The sequence below is a fragment of the Sapajus apella genome, unplaced genomic scaffold (assembly GCF_009761245.1).
Source record: "Sapajus apella isolate SASKATOON/1434 unplaced genomic scaffold, GSC_monkey_1.0 scaffold330, whole genome shotgun sequence".
Classification (NCBI taxonomy): domain Eukaryota; kingdom Metazoa; phylum Chordata; class Mammalia; order Primates; family Cebidae; genus Sapajus; species Sapajus apella.
In genome coordinates this window covers 23,387-48,217 of record NW_022437270.1, presented here as the reverse complement: position 1 = coordinate 48,217, position 24,831 = coordinate 23,387, and the positions used below count along the sequence as shown (strand labels likewise).

The 24,831-nt window shown below is 38.7% G+C and overlaps 1 protein-coding gene and 1 non-coding gene across 2 annotated transcripts in view; one reads left to right on the top strand and one right to left on the bottom strand.

Moving 5' to 3' along the window:
* LOC116545671 (threonine--tRNA ligase 2, cytoplasmic-like) overlaps positions 1-24,831 on the top strand; it is a 65,621-nt gene that overhangs the window by 28,597 nt on the left and 12,193 nt on the right. Inside the window, exons 11-15 of the mRNA XM_032272208.1 lie at positions 11,258-11,424; positions 13,076-13,238; positions 17,701-17,838; positions 21,377-21,454; positions 21,537-21,637. Of these exons, the coding sequence (XP_032128099.1) occupies positions 11,258-11,424; positions 13,076-13,238; positions 17,701-17,838; positions 21,377-21,454; positions 21,537-21,637 (647 nt within the window). The remainder of the gene's footprint in view (positions 1-11,257; positions 11,425-13,075; positions 13,239-17,700; positions 17,839-21,376; positions 21,455-21,536; positions 21,638-24,831) is intronic.
* Positions 13,691-13,791, bottom strand: LOC116545673. The gene has a single exon (XR_004266403.1). It is a non-coding gene; the product is annotated as a small nucleolar RNA U13 (small nucleolar RNA).

Below are 24,831 nucleotides of genomic sequence, written 5' to 3'. Positions count from 1 at the left end.
TCAGTGTTTTCACTCATGTGAACATCTACACAACCACCGTCCAAATCAAGACAAAGATCACTTCATTCCCCCATAAGGTCTTCTTGGGTCACTTCCTAGTCGATTCTTGCCTCCCTTCTCCCACCTGAGGTAATCTCTATGTTGATTCTGTTACCATAGACTAATTTAGCCTTGTCTTAAACTTCATATAAATGGAATCATACAATATTTTCTGCTGTGTTTCTGGTGTTTCTTTTGTTGAGCTTAACATCTGAGATTCATCCAAGTTGTGATAGCCATGATAGGTCTTTTTGTGTTGTTTTGAGGTATTTCATGTACTATGGATATGGTACAACCTGTTTATTCCTTATCTTGTAGTTGTACATTTAGATTATTTCCAGTTTAGAGCTATTGTACATAAAGATGCTATCAACAGTCTTGAACACACCTTTGGTGTACATAAGTACTCATTTCTTTTGGGTATGTACCCATAAATAGAATTGCTAGGTCATGGGTAGTATATGATTAACTCTTTGAGAAAATGCTGAACAGTTTTTATGTGGTCAAACCACTTAATATTCCTTCCAGAAACATGTGAGCATTCCAGTTGCTCTGCATCCTCATCGGCCCTTGGTGTTATCATTATGCTATTCTGGTAGATGTAGTGGTTTTATTTCATATTTCCCTGATGGATAATGATACTGAGAACCCTTTCTTATGTTTACTGGTTTTTTTTTTTGGATATCCTTTTTTTGTGAAGTGCCTTCTTAAGTATTTTGTCCCTTTAAAAAATCAGGTTGTTTATCTTTTTATTTTTGATTTGTAGAAGTTCTTTCAATACTTAATAGGAATCATTGGTTAAATACATGTATTGTGAGTGTATTCTTTCAGTCTATGGCTTATCAATTCACTTTCTTAATAATGTCTTTTGACCAACAATTTTACATTTAGTGAAGTCCAGTTTGTTACTTTTTCTTTTTTGGTTAATGCCTTTCATATCCCATTCAGAGCCAAGATGCTGTTCTCCTGTGTTATGTTCTGGAAGCTTGATTATGTTTGCTTTCATACTGTGATCTACCTTGAATTCATTTTTAGGTTCTGTGAATGGTAGGGGTCAAGGTTCACCTTTCTCCCCAGGGTAATCTAATAGCTTCAGTGTCATTTATTGCAGCAGAATTTTTGTGCTAAACCAAATAACCATATATGTATGATTATTATATAGACAGTCATTTATATATGTGATTATATATGTATATATGTATATATTTCTGGATATGCTGTTCCTTTGGTCTTTTGGTCCAACCCTGTATCAATATCACACTGATTTTCTCAATTACTGTAACTGTATTTTAAATCTTGATGTAAATAATTTTTCTTTAATTTTATTCTTCTTTAGGATTATTTTGGATATTTTAGATTATTTGTATTTCAATATAAATTTTACAATAAGCGTTTCAATTTTTTTTGAGACAGAGTCTTGTTCTGCTGCCCAGGCTGGAGTGCAGTGGCACAATTCTCAGCTCACCACAACCTCTGCCTCCTGGGTTCAAGTGATTCTTCTGCCTCAGTTTCCCGAGTAGCTGGGACTACAGGTGCATGCCATCATGCCCAGTTAACTTTTATATTTTTAGTAGAGACAGGGTTTCACTATGTTGGCCAGGATGGTCTTGAACACCTGACCTCATGATCTGCCCACCTTGGCTTCCCAAAGTGCTGTGACTATAGGTGTGAGTCACTGCACCCAACCAAGCTTTTCAATTAAAAAAAAAAAAAAAGCCTAGTATTTTAATTGGGACTGCACTCAATGTAGAGATGAATTTGTAGATAATTAATACCTTAATACTGAGTTTTCCAATCCATAAGCATGGTAATCATATCACTTTACTCTCTGTTTTCCCTCACCAGTATTTTGGAGTTTCTATTTTAGAGGTCTTGCACATCTTTCATCAAATTCATTCTCTGATTTTTATTTTTTCATGAATATGGCAGAAAAACCCACAAAAAGCTCAACATCGTTGGTCATCAAGGAAATAAATATTAAACCCATAGTGAGATACACGTATACGCTCACTAGAATGACCCCTTCCCAGTGGAGAAAGACTGAAAACATCAGGCATTGGCAAGAATGTGGAGCAAGTGTAACTCTTATTGCTGATAGGAATGTAAAATGGTAGAGCTACTTTATAGCAGTTTGGCATTTTCTTATAAAGTTAAACATACATGTGAGCCATCAATCCCACTTCTAATTGTTATCCCAAGAGAAATAATATGTCCACATTTACACAGAGATTTGTATTTGGATGTTCATAATAGCACAAAACCAGAAACAACCCAAAATTCAACTTGTGAAAGGATAAACATAATGTGGTAAGTCCATGCTGTGCAGTACTACTCAGCATTTAAAAGCAGCGAGGTACTGATATACACACGAAGGAGAAACTCAAAAGCATTGTGCTGAACCAAAGAAGACAGTCAGAGAAGACATAAGGCACCATCCCATTATATGACATTTCAGAAATGCCGAAACTATAGTGACAGAAAGATGATCAGGAGTCCAGCAGGTGGGGAGAGGGGATTGACTCCAAAGGTCAGAAGGGAACTTCCTGGAGGGTGGAAATATTCCATATCTTGATTGTGGCAGAGGTTGCATGACTGTATACATCTGTCAGAAGTCACTGACTTGTACACTTAAAATTAGGGAATTTTATGGCATGTAAATTATACCTCAGTAAAGCCATTTTGTGGTAAAATACACATAATATAAAAATTTACCATTTTAACCATTTTTAAGAGTGCAATTAATTCTCACTAAGTTCATTCATGTTGTCATGCAACTGTCATGGTCCATCTCCAGAACTCTTTTCATCTTGGAAAACAAACTCCAGGACCTTGTCATTGTGCTACACTTAATCTCTGTACCCACTAAACGCTAACTCCCATGCCTGCCTCCCCCAGCCTCTGTAACCACCATTCTACTTTCTGTCACGATGAAATTGACTATTTCTAGGTGTCACATATAAATGGATTCATAGGCTATTTGACCTTTTGTAATAAAACTATTTTTTTCCAGAGTCTACTTTGACTTTGACAGGCAAACCAGCTTTCTTACATTACTTACCTTTACCTACCTTTTTATTTTCTTCCCCTGTTTCTATATTTAAAGTATGTTGCTGGAGAGAAGAATACTGTTGGGTTTTATTTATTTATTTATTTATTTAGGCTAGTCAAGTGAAGCAGTCGGAGTGGAGAAGGAACAAAGAAATCTGTAACTGGTTGTGATCCATTAGTTGTTAACACCACTGCACTCAGACCAGCCGGGTTTTTTTTTCAGTCTGTCCGCTTGTGTCTTTTTTCCTCTCTGCCCTCCTCCATGTGCCTCAGGGTCATCCGTGAAGTTCCAGTCAGTTCTGTTAGTCACCAGCTGGTAGAGGGTGTGCTTGTGGGACAGAGTCTCAGTCACAGCTGGGCCACCTCAGGGGCCATGGTCTGGTCCAATATCAATACCCTTTGGCTTAGTGCCAAGTCCTAGTCTAGTCAGTTGTGGCCAGAGTGCTAGGGATACGTGGTACTGAGCACAATGGAATATATGGCCGCATTCCCCCAGGAAGCATTCTTTCTCTCATAACTGGAACTGCTACATTTCTGTGGAAGGGATACAGGAGGCCAGGATGGGCTGGGTCTGCATACTGTTCCCACTGAGGGAAATTCCAAGATTTCTGAGTTTTTGACCCAGGTAGCATGACTTCCACTTAAGTAAAGGCATGTGAACTTTTGTTTGTATATTGGTTACTGACTGTGTGGACAACTGATAGTGAATAAATAAATCTTTTTGTTACTCTCCTTGAAATTCTTTTTCATTGCATTCTGGAACATGTCTGTTAACTGATTCTTTCTGTACCCTTCTTACCTCCTTCTAAAATTAAAAAAAAAATTGTCATGCAGTAAAATTTACACATCTTTGATAACATGCAGAACTATGTTATCACCTCAACAATCAAGATACAGAACAGTTCCATCACCCCTCAAAGCTCCCTCATGGCACCCTTTTAAAAGTCAAACCCTCCTCTACCCCTGACCCCAAGGAAGTGCTGATTTGTTCTCCATCCCTAAAATATTGGCATAAAAATAGAATCATAATTTTATAAAACCTTTAGAGACTGACTGCTTTCATGCAGCAGAGCACCCTTGAGATACATCCAAGCTGAGTGTCCCTGTGAGTCTCTCCTTTTATCTCTGGGCAGTATTCCATTGTGGGGACATACCACAGCTTCATATCCATCCTACAGTTGAGGGGCATTTGGGTTGTTTTCAGTTTTTGGCAATTATGAATAAAGCTGCTATTATCATTCATGTACAGTTTTGTGTGTGTGTGTGTGTGTGTGTGTGTGTGTGAACATACGTTTTCATTTTACCAGAGTAAATACCTGGGACTATGATTTCAGGGTCATATGGTGATATGGTTTGGCTGTGTCCCCACCCAAATCTCACCTTGAATTGTAATAATCCCCAGGTGTCAGGGGTGGGGCCAGGTAGAGATAATTGAATCATGGAGGTGGCTTCCCCCATACTGTTCTCGTGGGAGTGAATAAGTCTCTCAAGATCCAATGGTTTTATAAACGGGAGTTCTCCTGTACAAGGTCTCTTGCCTGCCGCCATGTAAGATGTGCCTTTGCTTCTCCTTTGCCTTCCACCAGGATTGTGAGGCCTCCGCAACTATGCTGAACTGTGAGTCCATTAAACCTCTTTCCTTTATAAATTACCCAGTCTTGGGTATGTCTTTATTAGCAATGTGAGAATAGGTGAATACATATGGTAAATTTAAGTTTATAAGAAAATGCCATACTGTTTTCCAAAGTGGTTACTATTTTGTATTCCCACCAGCTACATATGAGGACTGCTTTTGTAAAGCTCATCTCAGTCACACCTGTTGTATTTCCTGGAATCTCCCTGACTTGTTGATGCATGTCTTGAAACCATGGAGTGGGAAGGGGAGTAGCTTCTCTTGTTATTATACTAATAACCCACTTGGGGAATTTTTGCTTCCTCTTCACACAACCTTGGATTTAGTGGATTTCCAAACCAAGCTTATCTTTGTGAACATAGCAGCCTTAAAACATTCCGCTCTGCTGCAGAAAGAGTCCTGAAAGATGTACTCCAAGGGTTTAACTGAAGAGAGTCTAGCGAAGGAAATATTAATGGATGTATGGGCCTGGCTAAGGTAACTAACAAGGGATGGTAGAGCACCCAGGGATTACCAACAGCAAGAATCCCTTCCCCTCCACCACTAGGCCTGAAGAAGTGAGGAGATAGAGTAGTAATACCAGAACCCACAGAGAGTTTGGAGCCATGGAGGAGAGGCCACTCAACAGAAGCCGTACTGTAGAATGCAGCCAGAGCCTGAATAAACCCACAGTAGGGAAGAAGTGGGGAGGGGAAAGAAATATCCAGACTTCTCTCTTCCACTACCCTCTGGATCCTTTTGGAACTTTCTGTTGGTCAAACCCAATCAGAAATCGTAAGGAAAGTATATTAGCATGTCAGGATTCTCCAGAAAATGGAACTAACAGGATATATAGAAAAGAAGATAATTTATTATGAGGAATTGGCTTGTGTGTTTATGGAGGCCAAGAAATCTCGTTATCTGGGGAGTCCAAGAAAGTTGGAGATGTAATTCCAACTTAAGTGCAGAGGCTAAGAATCAGGGGAGCAGATAAACCTGAAAAAAGGAGAGAGCTCATATACATGCACAGAGAAACAGTGCTTACCATGGTCAGAGGTTGGGCAGAAGAAATGGGGAGATGTAAAGCAAAGGATACAAAATAACAGATATCTAGAATGAACAAAGAGATCTAATTGTAGAATATGAGGACTAAAATTACCAAAATTATATTTTATCACAGAGTTTTGTTAAATAATTAGATTTTAACTGTTCTTGTGACACAGAAAAGGTGAGATGATGAATATGTTAGTTCTGCTTCTCTAACCATTTTACTATTTGTTTCCTATAACATCATGTAAAACTCAAATATATGTAATAAAATTTATTTTAAAAAAATTTAAAGGCTGAGCACAGTGGCTCACTCCTGTAATTCTAGAACTTTGGGAGGCTGAGGTGGATGGATCACTTGAAGTCAGGAGTTTGAGACCAGCCTGGCCAACATGGTGAAATCCTGTCTCTACTAAAAATACAAAAATTAGCCAGGCATAGTGGTGCACATCTGTGATCCCAGCTACTTGGGAGGCTGAGGCAGGAGAATTGCTTGAACCCAGGAGGCAGAGGTTGTAGTGAGCTGAGATCGTGCCAGTGCACTCCAGCCTGGGTGACAGAGCAACACACTGTCTCAAACAACAACAACAACAACAACAACAACAAATATACTGAAGTATTTTTACTTAAAAGATTTGTACCCATTAAATAATTTTCATTGCTGAAGGGAATGTGAGGAAACAGTTATCTTACACTTCTCAAGAAAGTTTAAATTGCTACTAATCTGTTAGTAAATATTAGAGAGGAATCTAAAATATACAATTAAAATCACACAGAAAAAACTTGACTGCAGAATAGTTTGTAGTATTAAAAAAATAAAAGGTCTAATGTTTCTCAATAGTAGAAGAGTTAAATGCTTTATGATATGTCCACAAAATAGAACACTATGCAGTTATTACGAAAATATATAGATACACACTAACTCCAAGGGGGAGTCAATATACCTTACCGTTGGAAACTACAAGTTACACAGTAAATGCATAGTGTATCCTTTTTTTGAATAGATAAAAGCAGAAAACAAGGAAATCCTGTATGTGTTTATTGTGTTTGCATGGTCGTGCAGAAGAGGGTTGAAATACAGTAACACCAGGCCATTAGCATTATCTCAGGGCAGTAAAAGGTGGAATGAGAGAGATGTTAAGGTTTTCTTTATAAATTGTGTATTTTTTTCACATGAAACATAATTTAAGCATGTTAAACTATTTTGTTTAAAATTAAAGTATATATTTTATAAAATAAAAAAATAATAATCACAGCGAGTGAGCCTTCTATGGAGCCCATAGAAGTCAGCTTTGGAGGACCCAGAGCAGGTCAGAGAAGGAAGGAAAATGGACTAGGATGGGGTGAGACGGGAAGTGGCAGATGGAAAATAACCAGCCTGGCTCATCCCTTGTGCCTCTCAGCACATTCTTGCCTTTTGCTTGGATGAGGACATTGGTTTCTTTGCACAAAGTTCCATCAGCCAATGTATCATCATATGGTGATGTCGTTTCAATTTCACCTAAATCTAAATTGTGACATTGGGCACCATGAGTGCCCTTCATGTAAGAATGCAAGGAAGAGTCATAACTAAATGTAGCTGTTTCACCCCCAGCCTCTGTAGATGGATACTAGGGCCAAGCTGATACCTCAGAGCCTTCTTTTTCCATCACCCATTCCATGTTCCCCTTATCCTGCCGGCACCCCAGATGGGCAGTGTTTTATTTGGTGGGTGTATTAGTTTCCTAGGGTATTATAATAAAATACCATAAACTAGGTGACTTAAAACAACAGAAATTTATTATCTCCTAGTTTTGGAGACCAGAAGTGTGAAATCAAGGTGTTGAGGCTATGTTCCCTCTAAAACCTGTGGGAGAATCCTTCCTTGCCTTCTCCTAGCTATTGGTGGTTGCCAATCATCTTTGTTCCTTGGCTCATTGAAGCATCATTCCCAGCCTCTGTCTTCACGTGGTGTTCTCCTTGTGTGTCTTCACATTGTCTTCCCCTGTATGCATCTGTCTCTGCATCCGGATTTCTCCTTTTTATAAAGAGACCAGCCATATTGTATTAGGATCTACCCTAATGATCTCATTTTAATTTGATTATAAAGACCCTACTTCCAAATAAGGACACATTCTGAAGTATTAGGAGTTAGGACTTCAGAATATCTTATTTGGAGAATGCAGTTAAACCAGTAACAGTGGATGGCCCAAATCTGTCCTTAGGATCCAGGTTTTTAGCAATGCTTTCTTTCTCGGGATTCAGGTTTCCCACTGACTATTATTGCTAGATGTGTGGATATCTAAGACTTCCCACTGAGTTCCAGACGTAGTCCTCCTTACTCGGTTGTAAGCAGTACAGCTTCTCCCAGTAATTGGGATCATGGGTAGTAAGTCCTTCTCCCAGTAATTGAGATCAAGAGTAGTTAGTCCTTTTCTGCCTATCAGTTCTATAGCAAAGGGAGCCCATAATGGTCAAGGGACAATCTCAACTCCCAAGCATGTCTCGGTTTTTAGTGAAAACATCCTTTGGGCACCAAAACACATTATTGAAAGATTCCAAAACTCCAGGGATAAAGAAACTATCCTAAATGTTTCCAGAGAGCAAAAAGGCATAGACATAGGACTGGGTACCAGAACGGCATTGAAATTTTCAGTGGAAACACTGAAAAACAGAAGACAGAAACAATGCCTTAGAAATGCGAAGCCTAGAAATCTATACCCAGCTAAAGTAGCTTGCTTCTGGGATTCTCCTACTACCAACTTAGTTTTGGCTTTACTAGGTCTTCTGAGGCACTTAATACTTGTTTGTCTACTTTCCAGATTCTGAATTATTATAGCATTCATCTTCTCTCCTTTTCTCTTTGTTCTGGTAGATTTATGTTCTTTTAAAAACTGTCTTTACTCTTATTTTAATGGGGTTTTGGAAAGGAGCTGTTTATGTGGAATTGCTTTATTTTTTAAGAGGACATATTACTTGAAAACAGTTTTATGACACTGATTCTTAGATGCTATTTACATGTTTTCAAGTGGCTAGATCACTAGGTGTGGGTAGGAATCCAGCTCCTTCAATAACCTAAACTATTACTTCAGGGATGAAATAGGATTTTTAATGTTCCAAATAAGCTTTCTGGATTTCTTCAGGAGACTGGACTGAACTGTGAACTGCTCAGACACTGAGAGTTTACTCTTTCCCAGCCTTGGCTTTCTTTACTCTTTAGAGAAAGAAATTAATGAAATTGCATTAGACATATTTTACTCCCCAACTTTTTCTCTTGAAAAGTTTAAATATACAGAAAAACTAAAATGCAATGCAATGAACGTCCATATTTCCTTCATATGGATTCATCAATTGGTAACATTTTGCCAGTTTGTTTTGTCTCTCTGTTATTTATATGTGGATGTGAGAGAAAGACAAAACGATATGTATATTATAATATGAAAAGATACAGCAGCATAATGTTCTATATATAGATATCTCATATATATATATATGTGTAAAAATGTAGTAGTTCTTGACACTTCATCTCATAGGGATTGTATTAGTTTGGGCTGCAATAACAAAGCACCATAGACTGGGTAGCCTATAAACAACAGAAGGGTATTTCTCACAGTTCTAGAGGCAGGAAGTCTAAGATTAGTGTCCCAGCATGGTTGGGCTCCAGTGAGGGCCCTCTTCCAGGTTGCAGACTGCTGACTTATTGTAACCTTAGATGACAGAAAGGCCCAGAAAGCTTTCTGGGAATCCTTTTACAAGGTCACTAATCCCATTCATGAGGGCTCTACCCTTATGACCTAATCACTTGTCAAAGGCCCTATTTCCTAATACCATCACCTCGGGGTTAAGGTATCAATATCACAATTTTGGGGGAGACACAAACATTCAGTCCATTTCGGGAATAGTTTAAAATCATTTCTAAACATCTCAACGAAACATACATTCCTAACATGATTATATTCAGAGTGAATTAAAAATGCATTGAGCAGTATCTCCTGAGCTAGACTTTAAAGTAGTCTTTAGTAAAAGCAAACGCACACCTTGCCCCCACCCCCACCCACACACTCACCCTTAATTTCTGGGACCTTGTTGATCTGAATATATGGAACCATCTGAAATAGCCAATAATCACTGTTGTTCTTAATGACATCATTTTGTAAAACGTTTTTTCTTTTTTTGAGATGGGGTCTAGCTCTCTTGCCCAGGCTGGGGTGCAGTGGCGTGATCTTGGCTCATTGCAACCTCCACCTCCTGGGTTCAAGCGATTCTCCTGCTTCAGCCTCCCGAGTAGCTGGGATTACATGTGTATGCCATGACACCTGGCTAATCTTTGTGTTTTTAGTCGAGATGGAGTTTCACCATGTTGACCAGGCTGGTCTCAAACTCCTGACCTCAAGTGATCTGCTCACCTTGGCCTCCCAGAGTGCTGGGATTACAAGCATAAGCCACCACATCTGACCTGTTAACATTTTCTAATTTAGTAAAAACAAAGAGTGGGTAAAGCAGCTCACTGAATGGTTGAGACCCAAGCTGTCTTCCATGGACTACCAAGTTGCCCTGCTGAAGAGGATCAGATAACATTCCTTTCAGTTATAGAAAACCTTTCTTTCAGTTATTGTAATCTTAAAATGTTATGTTTCATGTTTTTTAAACTGTGAAAACAGTTTTTAAAACTTGCTGAAAGTATGGCATTCTAGATTTGTGCCGATGTCCATTAAGTGATTTACAAATGTTGAGAATCTAAGGATTCTTAGAATTCTTACTTACGGAAGTTTTTGTGTTCATCCAAACTAAAATTGTCATGCAAAGGGTCCCTATTAAATACTGTCAAAACAATTTGACCTAATTGACATTTATAAAACAATAGCAGAATATGCATTTTTGGAAAGTGCACATAAAATATTTACCCAACAACGATCACCTAATTTTTTTTTAAAGAAGTTTAAATAAAATTAAAACTTTGGTTGGAAAACTCTCTTCTTCTGTCTCCAGTGATTCAATTAGGGAAGCTGTTAATAGGTAGGAAGGGAAAGAAGCCAGCTCATGACTTAATAGATATCAACTACTCAAGGTGTTGAGAGTGTTATACAGTAAAAATCTTCCTTCTGTTTCAAACCAAAACTAAATAAATGAAAATTATAACATGGAACATGGTGTTCAGGCTTATTAAATTATACATTTTTTTCTGCCTCTTAATAGGAAAAAACATTTTATCTAGAAGGACTTGGAGTTTGTAGTTACAGTGAGTTTCCATATATTTTGTATATCAATTACTAATTTTCAAAGAACTAAAACATTATATACTATATACTATTATATGCTATAAAATAAATATACTTAATAGAAATTATACTGAGCATATGTAAATCTTTCTTTCAAGATGCAGAAACCACCACACCTAAAACTGAGGGTACATTAATCATGAATTAATATAGGACGTGAGCCCAAATTTAAAATATTTACTCATAGTGTTACTTCGCATGAAATTGTGATCTGCCCTAGCAGACTTTAACATTGAATGTGTGTATCTTGAAGGAGGAATATCACAAACGTGACTTCACGGAGGTGCTGTCTCCCAATATGTACAACAGTAAACTCTGGGAAGCCTCAGGCCACTGGCAGCATTACAGCGAGAACATGTTTACCTTCGAGATTGAAAAGGACACTTTTGCCCTCAAACCCATGAATTGTCCAGGGCACTGGTGAGTATTAAAAGTGAAGCAGATCTTTTCATGAGAGCACATAGCATACTTCATCACAATTAGCTTTTAATACTGTTTTGCTTTGTGGAATAAAAGAATCCCTTTAATCTGAAGAGTGGTGATTACTAATTTTTACTAAGTTGTTTCATTCTGGAGAATGGACTTACTTTTGAAAATATATTTGATCTTTGGCAGGTATGGAATGTTAGCTGGTAACCACTGCATTTTAAAGGATAATGTTATGTGTCAATTTTGTAAGTTTTATAATATTTGTCTTCCTAATAGTAATGCACTTCAGATGTTCAATTTGCAGAATATTTAGTTCTTTCATACCATTTGGGTGGATTGTAACAAGATCAATGAGGTTATAATCAATGGCTTTCTGGATTTCATTGATTCCAAGATACCATTTTTCTTCCACACTTCAAAATATCTGAAGTTGAAATGCATATTATAGTTGGTGGCATCGTAGCATTTTATCATACTTCAATTAATAGGTTATTTTCTTTCTTAGTAGCACATAAAGGTACATTAAATAATCAATGCTGTCTTTGATTCTATGAAAGACTGTAATTATCATAAAGTTGGTATGCAAATTCAATCTTGAAAGACAAACATATTTTACAGTTGAAACTGAATAGGCATAATTGTCTACCAAAAAAATCCCAACAATCGTAGTTTTTTGTATTATCAACATACGTGGTTTCAAGTAAATTTATATAGAAGGTAATAAAACCAATATCTGAATACTGAAGAAAGCTCTTTGCCCTTTCAAGTGAAGATTAGAGGAAATTTAACTTTATGATGATGTCATGTAAAAAATATATGTAACTTTAGTTTTAGGAATACTGGTATATAAACATTCTATACCATCGCTTTTTAAACAGAAGGTAGAAGCTACGCTATTGCTTTGCATTGTAAAATACTTCTGTTAATTTCTTAACTCATTTTTTTCAAAGCCATTTTTTAAAATTATGGCCTTAGACTTCAGCTATAATGAAAGTAGAGAATTTAAGTTTGTCTTTTCACACCTCAGAATAAGGAAGCAAGACCACTGTGGCTTAGAGGGGTTGGGATATGGGAGCCAGGAGTGCTTTCAGCAGGAGAGAAATCTTTCATTCAATAGGGAGCGTTAGTTGAGTGCTTCGTATGCTTGGAGCTGGAAGCTCGGAGGTGATTAAGACACAATCCATACCCTCATAGAGCTCATGAGCAGAGTGGTCAGGGCCTTGCATGTAGGCAAGCAGTTATAAAAAGACCAGTGCTGTAATGGTGGCATGTTCAAAGTGTTCTAGGAGCCTGAGGAGAAACTGCCTAGCTCTGTGTAGAGAAATGTCTAGGAGGGCTTCATTCAAGAAGCATCCTTTGAAATGAATCACAAGCAGTAAATGGTGATTCACTGTGTGGCTGAGGGCAGGGAAGAGCATTTCTGGAAGGAGATAATAGACAAGCTTCTTTCCCAGAGTGCTGCAGTGATGTAAACGCAAGGTTCACTAATTCGTGGAAGAAATTTTTTTTTAACCTGGTGATCTAAGAATTAGAATAAGGAATTTACGGATCTTGAGGCTTAATTGTAATTTCTTTATATTCAGATAATTATTTAATCTTTTCTGTGCTATGTAAAAGCTGTATGCTACTACATCTTTTCTAGTCTAATGTTTGCCCATCGTCCACGATCTTGGAGAGAAATGCCTATTAGATTTGCTGATTTTGGAGTTCTGCATAGAAATGAACTGTCAGGGACTCTCAGCGGCTTGACCAGAGTGAGGCGCTTCCAGCAGGATGATGCTCACATCTTTTGCACAGTGGAGCAGGTAAACAATAACACAGAGTGAAGCATGGTGGTCACAAATTCAGTGTGATGCCCCGAACACATCTTGTATTCTTTCAGAGTTACTGAAACAGATGTTTGGTCTAGTCTCTGAGATCTCATTCAGCTCTAGCCTGCTGTGATTCTCTAAATTAGGTCAATAGATTAATAATCTTTTGACATGAAATGTATTACTTTTTCTTTGGCTTCCTTCAATGATTTTATTAACCTAAATTCCATTAAGTAGAGTATTTTAAGGGATTTGGTGGAATTCTGGAATTCTGGATGTTTTGTTTTTCAGTATTGCCTAGAACTTAAAATTTACTTTTTCAAGTTTTTGTGTTAATTCAAGTTAAAATTGCCATACAAAGGGTTTCCGTGAAACAATTTGACGTAATTGATGTTTATAGAAAAACAGCAGAATATACATTCTTTGGTTTTTCTTTTTTTGGTTTATGTTGAATGGCTAATGTGCCAATGTTGTACCAAGCTATGAGGGCGCACATCTTACGCATGTGTGTATACCCAGTCATCATGCTTATGAACCACAAAAGGGTCAGAATATTTGTTCTTTGAAACTGCACAGAGAATATTTACTAGGATAGACCATATTCTGGGCCATAAAACAAGTCTCAATAAATTAAAAGGGATTTAATTTAAAAAATGTTTTAATTAACCCTAATGTTTTAACTTAACCCTAATGTTTAACCCTAAACCTAACTGACCACAATAGAATTAAAATGGAAATCAATAACACAAAATCCAAAGGAAATTTAAAAAAAATTTATATAACAAATGAAAATAAAAACACATACATTAAAATTTGTGGGATGCCATTTAAGTGGTATTTAGAGGGATGTTTATAGCACTGAATACCTCCATTAGAAAAGAAAAATCAATGACTTAGCTTTTACTTAAGATAGAAAAAGAAGAACAAATACACCCAATGTAGTATGAGCAAAAGAAAGAAAATAAGAAACAACAGCAGAAATCATTGAAATAGAAAAAGAAAATAGAGAATATAAATAAAACTAAAGCTGGTTCTCTGAGAAGATCAATAAAATTGATAAATCTTTAGTCAGACTGATGAGGAAAAAAGAGAAGACACAAATAAAAAATGTCAGGAATGAGACAGATGTCATTACTACAGATTCTGTAGCTATTAAAAGGATAAGGCAGTTTTCTGAATAACTTTATGCTAATATATTTGACAGCTTAGATAACATGGATAAATCCTTGAAAGACACAAGCTATTAAACTTTACTCAAGAAGAAGTAGATAATCTGAATAGCCCTGTGTCTACTACAGAAATCAAATTGATACCTAAAAACCTTCCCATACAGAAAACTCCAGGCCAAGACGGCTTTACTAGTGAATTCTACCAAACATTAAAGAAGAAATACTAGAGATACTCAACCAGAAAATTGAAGAGGAGGAAATCCTTACCACCTCATGAAGCAAATGAAGCTAATATTGCTCTGATAGAAAAATGAGACAAAGGGCCGGGCACGGTGGCTCAAGCCTGTAATCCCAGCACTTTGGGAGGCCGAGGTGGGTGGATCACGAGGTCAAGAGATCGAGACCATCCTGGTCAACATGGTGAAACCCCGCCTCTACTAAAACTACAAAAAATTAGCTGGGCATGGTGGTGCATGCCTGTAATCCCAGCTACTCAGGAGGCTGAGGCAGGAGAATTGCCTGAACCCAGGAGGCGGAGGTTGCGGTGAGCCGAGATCGTGCCATTGCACTCCAGCCTGGGTAACAAGAGCGAAACTCCGTCTCAAAAAAAAAAAAAAAAAAAAAAAAAAGAAAAATGAGACAAAGAAGTTAAAAGAAAGCCACTGAACAACATCTCTCATGAACATAAAGTAAAAAAATTTAAACAACATTTTAGTAAGTCAAATCTAGTAGTTTTTAAAAGAAGGATAATAGATCTTAATGAAATGATCTGAATCCCAGGAATGAAAAGTTAATTTAACATTAGAATATGAATCATTGTAATTTCCCACTTTCACAAACTAAAAAAGAAACAAACAAAAAGACAACATATGATCTTCTTAGTAGATGGAAGAAAAAGTATTTGGCAAAATTCTACATCCACATCTCATAAAAACTCTCAAAACTAGGAATGGAGGGAACTTTCTTAACCTGATAAAAAGGCCTCTATGAAAAACCTGCAGCTAATGTCATACTTAATAGTGAAAGTCTGAATGCTTTACCCTTAAGATCAGGAACTAGGTAAGGATTCTCTCATTACTTCTCTGATCATTGTACTGGAGGTTCTTTCTGATGCAGTAAGTTAAGAAAGAGAAAATGAAAAACCATCTAGATTGGAAAGAATTAAAACTCTTCGAAATGACATGATCATCTATGTAGAGATTAGATGGAATCTACAAAAAGCTATTAGAAGTAAGATGAATTTAGAAAATTGTATGGAATATCAATATATAAAAATCAATTGTATATGCATTTCATAACAATGAACCCTTGGAAATTGCAGATAAGAAACAATAATTATAATAGCATCTCAAAACATATGATAATACTTTCAGATAAGTATTCTCCAGAGAAATAGAGATAGTAGGATATATAGATACATGAGGAAATTTGTTACAGGAATTGGCTCACTTGATTTTGGAGACCGAGAAGTCCCATGATATGCCAGTTACAAGCTGGAGAACTAGGAACGCTAATGGTATAACTCCCAGTCTGAGGCCAGCAGCCTCAGTGGGGTGAGCAGAGTCCAGGGAGCTGGTGTAAGTCACAGAGTTGGTGGGCCTGAGAACTAGGAGCTCAATGTCTGAGAAAATAACGGTCACAGTTAAAAAAAAGAGATTTTGTCCTTCCTGCTTTTGAGTTCTGTTCCTGCCCTCAACAGATTGGATGAGGTCCACTCACATTGGTGAGGGTAGAACTTCTTTATCCATTCCACTGTTTCAGATGCTCATCTCTTCCAGAAATACCCTCATGGACATTCCCAGAAATAAATGTTTTAAGGGCGGCCAGCTAGCTGTCTGGCATCTCCTAGCTCAGTCGAGTTGACACTTGAAAGTAGCCATCACAAGGCATTATCCTCAGCAAACTTACACAGGAACAGAAAACCAAATTTGTATGTTCTCACTTATAAGTGGGAGCTGAACAATGAGAACACATGGACACAGGGAGGGGAACAATACACACGGGGGCCTGTCAGAGGAAAGTGTGGGGAGGGAGAGGGTCAGGATAAATAACTAACGCATGCTGGTCTTAAATACCTAGGTGATGGGTTGATAGGTGCAGCAAACCACCATGGCACACGAATACCTGTGTAACAAACCTGCACATCCTGCACATGTACCCAGGAACTTAATAATAATAATAATAATAAAACAAGGCTGGGTGTGGTGGCTGACACCTATAATCCCAGCACTTTGGGAGGCTGATGCAGGTGGGTCACTTGAGGCCAAGAGTTCGAGACCAGCCTGGCCAACATGGTGAAACCCCATCTCTACTAAAAAAATACAAAAATTAGCCAAGCATGGTGGCGAGCACCTGTAGTTCCAGCTACTCGGGAGGCTGAGGCATGAGAATTACTTGAACCCAGGAGGCAGAGATTGGAGTGAGCTGAGATTGCACCACTGCATTCCAGCCTGGGAGACAGAGCAACATGGTCTCAAAAAAACAAAACAAAACAAAATAGCCATCACATTTAATGAATGAAAGACTTGATGTCTCAAATCCATCAAATTCCCTGCATTTCACCTGCTACTGTCTGGTTTAAGCCGCTGTCATCTTGCTCCTAAATGACTCCTCCAGCTTCCTGTTGGGGCTGTCTTCTAATTTTGCAAATTCATTCCTCATACTGTGAAAGAACACATTGGGTCATGTTAGTTTTCTGCTTAAACGAAACAAAAACCCTTCATTGCCTCCCCGTTGGTCTCAGGCTAAAAGTCCATACATTCTCCTGGCTTTGAAAGCACTTAATTTTTTCTGGCCCCTGCCTGCCTCTAGCCTGCTCACCTACCACACTGCCCCTCTCCCCTTTATCCCATCATATGCAGCCCCCTGACTTAGCCTGCTTATCTTTCTGCTGAGACTTCAACTCAGTGTGTCCTCTGCTCACAGAGCTCCTAAGCCACCTCCATGCCGAGCGCTCGCTTGTCCCCTGCTCTAGCTGCGTCTCACTTTCTCTGAGTGGCCCCTCCTTGCTGCTCTCCTCTGCATGCTGCAGCCTTTTCACAGTGTAGTTCCCTCACCACTTCTGCTCCATTCCCTGCACTGGCCTGGAGCCACTGCCAGTCCCCACCTGCCTACCACTCAAATGAAGGTTCAACTCAGGATTGGTTGAACAACCAAAACAGGGTCATCAACTGCTCTCCGTTAAAAACACACTTTATTTCTATCTGACATGAAGAGTTTTATTTTTAAAAGCATAAATGAATTTAATTTGGTGTTCTGTTTGAATGTTTCATTTGCTTTGATTTCAGATTGAAGAAGAAATAAAGGGATGTTTGCAGTTTTTACAATCTGTTTACTCAACATTTGGCTTTTCCTTTCAATTAAACCTGTCAACAAGGCCTGAAAACTTCCTAGGAGAGATTGAGATGTGGAATGAGGCTGAGAAGGTAAGAGTCACACTTTGTGCTTCCTCTTCGTTTTAGTCATGTGGAAAATACCTTTGCAGGAGGATGCGATAATTTGTAACAGAAATTTTGAAATTGGGAATTATGGGATAAATTTATAGGTTGTGGAATGTGGCTATCCCATTTTCTTTGTAAAAGTGATAATAATACCTTACATTTGTTTCACACTTAAAGTTTATATCTGGCTTTTATTTATACTCTTTCAGTGCTGGTCACTAATAACTGGCCCAAGCTTTTAAAGAAATCCTCTTATTTGCTGTGACTCTTGGGTTGTGTGGCTTATTTTAAACCATTGCCTGTTGAGTCATCTTAGTCTTACTGTGGGGTCTGGGGCTGCGTGATCTAGACGGAGATGTGCATACTTGGTGCTGGGGTCCCTTTCACAGTCACGTCCTGTTGTGCCCTGCCCCGTGTCTGTCTGAAGACACCCCCACACAGACGTTACAGCTAAGCTTTACAAAACCAAGATAAGGGGCTCATCATGTTGCTTTCTTTTTTTCTTATTAAGCACAAAGGATATAGTGTGTTTCCTGTGTTCACTTTTATTAAAAATGAGGATAGTGTCACGGCCAGACACCCGGCTCTGCCTGTTAGCTGTCTTCTTGGAATATAATAGTCCCCACTTATCCATGGGGAATAAGATTCCAAGTGGATTCCTGAAACCCTGGATGGTATCAAATAGATGGCAAACAGGACATGTTTCTGTTCATGCCTTCAACTTACAAATCTAATGCCGTTTCTTATCTTAAGTAAGCACTTTTCATGCAGTGTGGCTGGAATTTTTGCATTGTGAGGTGCAACAGCAAAACTAGCATGAGTTGCTTTTTCCTTCTTCACTAATTCACAACTTACCCAATGGATAGAAGATTTTTTTTTAACCATAGCTCTTAGCAACTTCAGCATAGGATTATTTTTTCCTTATTAAATGGATAACTTTCACCTTTTCACTTAAAGGAAGCATTTTGTGGCTCCACTCTGGCATACCAAATTGCTAGCATCACAACTCTTGTGCTTTGAGGCCATGGTTAAGGAAAATAAGGGTTACTTGAACATAAGCACTGTGATACTGCATGTTTGATAAGCATGACAGCTTCTAAGTGACTAACTGCAGGGTGCAGTGCATCCAGCGTGGAGACTGGACAAAAGGACAATTCCCATCCCAGGTAGATTGGAGTAGGATGATGCTTTATCCTGCTGCTCAGAGCAGTGCATGGCTTAAAACATATGAGTTATTTCTGGAATTTTCCATTTAATATTTTTAGACCACAGTTGACTGGGGTAACAAACTGAGAAAAATGAAACAACAGATATGGGGGATTGCTGTACTCATGGGAGCTGAACACACATTACAAGAAATAGGAATCAGAGAAGCACTGGACTAATAGTATAACAATTATTTTTTACATGATTAATAGAAACAGAACCCAAGCAGAGGCTGCACAGAAGCAGTTTAGCCTTCACCGCTAAATAGGGCCTTCTCCTCCCCACTGCCCTGTGCCCATCCTAAGCTCTTCTTCCACGTCCACTGCATGGAGGAAGAAGAACAAATGAGATAGCCTATCTACCCCGGGAAGGATGCAGACTCAGTTTACCTGCCAGCCACCTGGAAGCAGGAAGAGGAAATGAGGACATAGAACTCAGCTCTGGAGCCATTTTGCTCTAGACTTTAAAGTCTGAAAGTACTTCATCTCCATGAGTAAATTATAGAAGCTCTCTAAGCATCAGGATCAAGCATGACATGGTGATGATGATGATGATGACAGTGGTAGTGGTGGTGATGTAGTGATAACACCTATGTCCTGAGGGTACGGGGAACTTCAGTGAAGTAATTCACATGGAGTGTTAGGCATAGTGCCAGGTACATGTAAGTGCCCAGTAGATGTTAGGTGTTGGCATCATTATCATTACTCCATTCATTTGAAACTTGGTGGGGTGTAGAGAGCTAAAAAGGGATGGACCAGGTGTAGGCCTGGCATGGGGAGGATGCACTGGAAGTTCTAGCCTTTTTGCTCTTTTTTTTTAACTGATGGGGGTAAATAGTTTAGCAGCCAAGCCTGAGGTCAACCCAGGGGTGTAACTGTCCCACTAAGGGATGGTCCTGCTTCCACTTTTGGGACACTTGTCTCAAATAACTACCCCTGGCCTGGAAATCACTGAGATGCGCATTTAAATATTTTGTCTTCAGAAGTGTCTGAAGTGGTTTGAAAGAGACAGACCTCGCATTAATCCAGTGCTCTCTCAGCCGTGGCAGCTCCTGCTATGCCCTCCTATTCCATGTCCTCCAAGGCCCAGGGAGCAACAGTGACCCTTGTTTTATGCTCTTCTCCAAAACTTGCCCTTTCCTTGGCTTTTTAGCTCCTTGCAGTCCCCAGAATTCTTCCCATCACTTGATATCTGCTGTAGAAGGGTCTCATTTGTCTTGGAAACAAGTAACTGTTCCTTCTCCTCTCAGAAACAGAGTGGAACAGGAGAGTAAGGCCTCCAGGCCCAGGAAGTGTCTTCATGGGGGGAGCTTTCTCTGGTCCTAAGTAGAAAAGAAGCTGCTTTCAGACCTATGCAGGACACTCTTGGGATCCCAGGAATTAAATCTCTGTCTCTCTCAAGATCAGATCCTGACTGAGGTCCCGGGAAAGGCTGTCAGGACTCCAGGAATCAGCTTTCTTCATGATGGCAGCTTTGGCCCTAAGACTCTGCCACTGCTTTGATTTCCCCATGAGGCATGTTACTCCCAAAAGTCTGGCGTCTCATGGGCACCAGTATGTTGGGGGTGATAACGGGAGTTTAGCTGGTGTTTTTCCAGTACTTTGGCCAAGGACTTAGGAATGCCCAGGTGCTTCTCAGGGAAGCTGGATTCGCGGGAGTACTGGAAGGCTTGGGGAAATCTTTCATTAATACGCATTTGCACCCTCACTTTCAATGTGGAACATCTTCACTGCAAGCTAAGTTGAAAGCATGTAGTGGCTTAGGCTGAAGACAAAGTGGAGACCCATGCACCCACACCCTATAAATTCTAACCCTCCCAGACATGTGCAGAGGTGAAGGAAAAGCAAAAAAGAAGTGGCGAGGCCTGCCGTCTTGGCCGCCTTACCCACCCAAACTCAAGAGTGGAAGAGGGAGTGAGATCAAGGCTTTCCTGCCTTTTCTTGTGTGGAGGCCCCACCTACAAGGAGAATGGGTCTTGGAACCGTCACCAGGAGGCAGAAGCTGGTTGGTTTGTAGGGCACAGGGTTGTGTTGGGAGTAGGGCCAAAGCATCCCCTACCTAATGATTACCTGGAATTCACTGGAACAATTTATAAATGTTCTTTTCTTCCCAGTTGAAATGTTGATTTTTCTTGAGAGCTGGTACCACCCTAATCATTTCTATATAGTCTCTCCTCAATAGTTTATTGAATGTAAAAGATGCTCAATAAATATGTGTTGAACTAACATAGATAATTAAGAGTTACAGTAACTTTGTGAGCTGTATGTCAAAAAAAGATGCAATATGTAATTGTATCTTTTTTCTTCTTTTAAAAAAGCAACTGCAGAATAGCTTGATGGAATTTGGAGAACCATGGAAAATGAACCCAGGAGATGGAGCATTTTACGGCCCTAAAGTAAGTAGACCATATGCTTCAAAAAAGTAAAATTTAAAAGAAAAATAAATCTCTCTCTAAGCAAATATTATTTAATTTGTAGATTGACATAAAAATCAAGGATGCTATTGGCAGATACCATCAATGTGCTACAATTCAGCTGGACTTCCAACTGCCTATTAGATTTAATCTCACATATGTTAGGTAAGTGACTGAATGTGATAAATATTATAGTACTAATATTCCAATTTTTTGTCATTTGCGTATTAGCAATACAAAAATAAACATTAGTGAATGTCTAGTATATGTGCTATAAGCTCAACATATATTTGTTTACCTGCTCATAATCCAGTTTGGAATCAACTTGAATTTTCTGGTCTGGTAGGAGGAGGAAGATAAGTAGACATGAGAGTAGAGATATGAACAAAGTCCCATGAAAACATGATCCAGGCTGCCGACTCTCCCGAGTTAGAGGGGAAGACTTCACAAAATGCTGGCATTGGGTCTGGGTCTTAAGGATGAGATGTTTTCTTGAAAAAGCAGAGGGAAAAAAGGCAATTTTATCACTGTAAACCAACAACTTCTTTAAAAAAAAAAACCATGCAGTAAAATTAACTGTGTGTGTGTGTGTATGTACAGCTTGATGGTTATGATTCCGTCATTCTCTTGTGCTGCTCCTTTGTAGTCACACACTCTTCCTTCTCCTAACCCCTGGCCACCATTAATGCGTTCCCCATCAGGATAGTTTTGCCCTTACCAGAATGTCATGTAAATGGAGTCATGCAGTATAGAACCTTCTGAGACTGGCTTCTTTCACGTAGCACAGTGTTGTGGAGATTCATGCATGCTTTTGCATGTATTGATAGTTTGTTCTTTTTTATCACTGACTAGTGTGCCATTGTGGATCCAGTCTCTCATTAAGCATTTGCTTCCCACTTTTGATGATGATGAATAGAGCTGCTGTAGGTATTAGTGGTAGGTTTTTGTGTGAATAGAAGTTTTCATTTCTTTAAGGTAAGCTGGGAATGGGTCTTATGATAATTGGATATTTAACTTTGTAGAAATTGCCAAACTGTTTTCCAGAGTAGCTGCACCATTTTGCATTCTTATCTGCAATGTGTAAAGAGTTCCAGATGTTCCACATCCTTGCCAGTACTTGGTATTGTCAAGTTTTGTTTGTTAAGCCATTCTAATGGGTATGTAGTAGCATTTCATTATGTTTTGATTTTGTATTTCTTTAGCGGCTAATGATGTTAACATCTTTTCATGTGCTTATTTGCTGTTCATTTATCTTCTTTGGTTAAATGTCTGCCGAAGTCTTTATGTTCATTTTTAATTGAGTGATTTGTTTTCTTACTGTTAAGCTTTAAGAGTTCTTTATATATTCTAGATATAAGCCCTTGGAGGGATATATGATTTGCAAATATTTATCCTGGTCTATAGCTTGCTTTTTCATTTTTTTAGTTTCCCATTCATTCTTGAGTTATTAATTTCAATAAAGTTTAATTTCTCAATTTTTTTCTTTTATAGATCATGCTTTAGCATCACATCTATAAACTCTGCTTAAGCACAGGTTATGAAGATTTTCTTCTGTGTTTTATATTAGAAGTTTTCTAGTTCTAACATCTGATTTGAGTTAATTGTTTGTGTAAGGTGTGATGTTTAGGTCAGGATTCATTGTGTGCATCTAAATGTCTAATTGTTCTCACATCAGTTGTTGAAAAGGCCATTCTTTCACCATTGACTTGCCTTTGTATCTTTGTCAGTAATTAGTTGGACATATATGTGGGTCTGTTTCTAGATTATCGATTCTGTTCTGTAGGACCACTGATTATCCCTTTGTCAGTACTGTGCTGTCTTGAATACTGTAACTTTATAGGAAGTCTTAAAATTAGGTAATGTGGATCCTTTATTCTTTTATAGCCAGCTTTGGCTGGCTATTCTAATTGTTTGGCTGTTAATGGAGTCTACAAAAAATTCTGGTGGGAATTTTTATTGGAATTGTGTTCAATCTAGAGATCAGTTTGGATAGAATTGACATCTTAACTACGTTAAGTATTTTAATTTATGACCTTCTTTCAGCATGGAAGCCCTATGCCTATCTTGTTAGATGCAGAAATAGATGTAGGTGTAGAATGTTCAGATATTTCACTTTGGGGTGATTTGAGTGATTGTAAGTGGTTTCATATTCTTAATCTTCACATCCATGTGTTCATTGCCAGTATCAGGAAATACAGCAGATTTTAAAATGTTGATCCTGTAATCCTGTATCCTGAGACTTTGCTGAACTTACTCTCTGGTTCTGGGAATTTTTTTTTCTTTGGTAGAATTCTTGGGATTTTCTATGTAGACAGTTATGCTACCTGAATAATGGGGAATTTTTTAGCTTCATTATACTCTTTTTTTTAAGTTTTTGAGATGGAGTCTCAGTCTGTCACCCAGGCTGGAGTGCAATGGCATGGTCTTGGCTCACTGCAACCTCTCCCTCCCAGGTTCAGTCTCCGCCTCAGCCTCCTGAGTAGCTGGGACTGCAGGTGCATACCACCACACCTGGCTAATTTTTTTATTTTTAGTAGAGATGGGGTTTCACCATGTTGGCCAGGGTGGTCTTAAACTCCTGATCTCATGATCCACCTGCCTCGGCCTCCCAAAGTGCTGAGATTACAGGTGTGAGCCACTGCACCCAGCAGCTCCATTATACTCTTATTAGACCACTGTCATATATGTGCTCTCTGTTGTTGGCCAGAACACTGTTTTGCAGTGCACGACTGTATATATATACAAGCACACCTCATTTTATTGTGCTTTACTGTACAGCACTCGGCAGATGTTGCATTTTTTATAAACTGAAGGTTTGTGTCAACTCTGTGTTGAGCAAGTCTATCAGTGCCATTTTTCCAACAACATGGGCTTACTTCATGTCTTTGTGTCACATTTAGGTAATTCTTGCAGTATTTCAAGCTTTTTCATTATTATTGTATCTGTTATGGTGATCAGTGATGTTTGATATTACTATTGTAATTGTTTTGGGGCACCATGAACTGTGCCTATTTAAAACAGTGAACTTTACTGATAAATGTTGTGTGTTCTAACTGTTCCACTGGCTACTCCCTAATTTCTCTCCCTCTCCTCAGCCTTCCCTATCCAGAGACACAATAACATTGAATTAGGCCAATTAATAACCCTGCAACAGCCTGTAAATATTCAAGTGTAAAGAAAAGTCATAAGCCTCTCACCTTAAAAGCTAGAAATGATTCAGTTTAGTGAGGAAGGACTGTTGAAAGCCCAGGCGGGCCAAAAGCTCAGCCTCTTGCACCAGCTACTCAAGTTGTGAATGCAAAGGAAAAGCTCTTGAAGGACATTAAAAGTGCTCCTCCAGGCCAGGTGCTGTGGTTCAC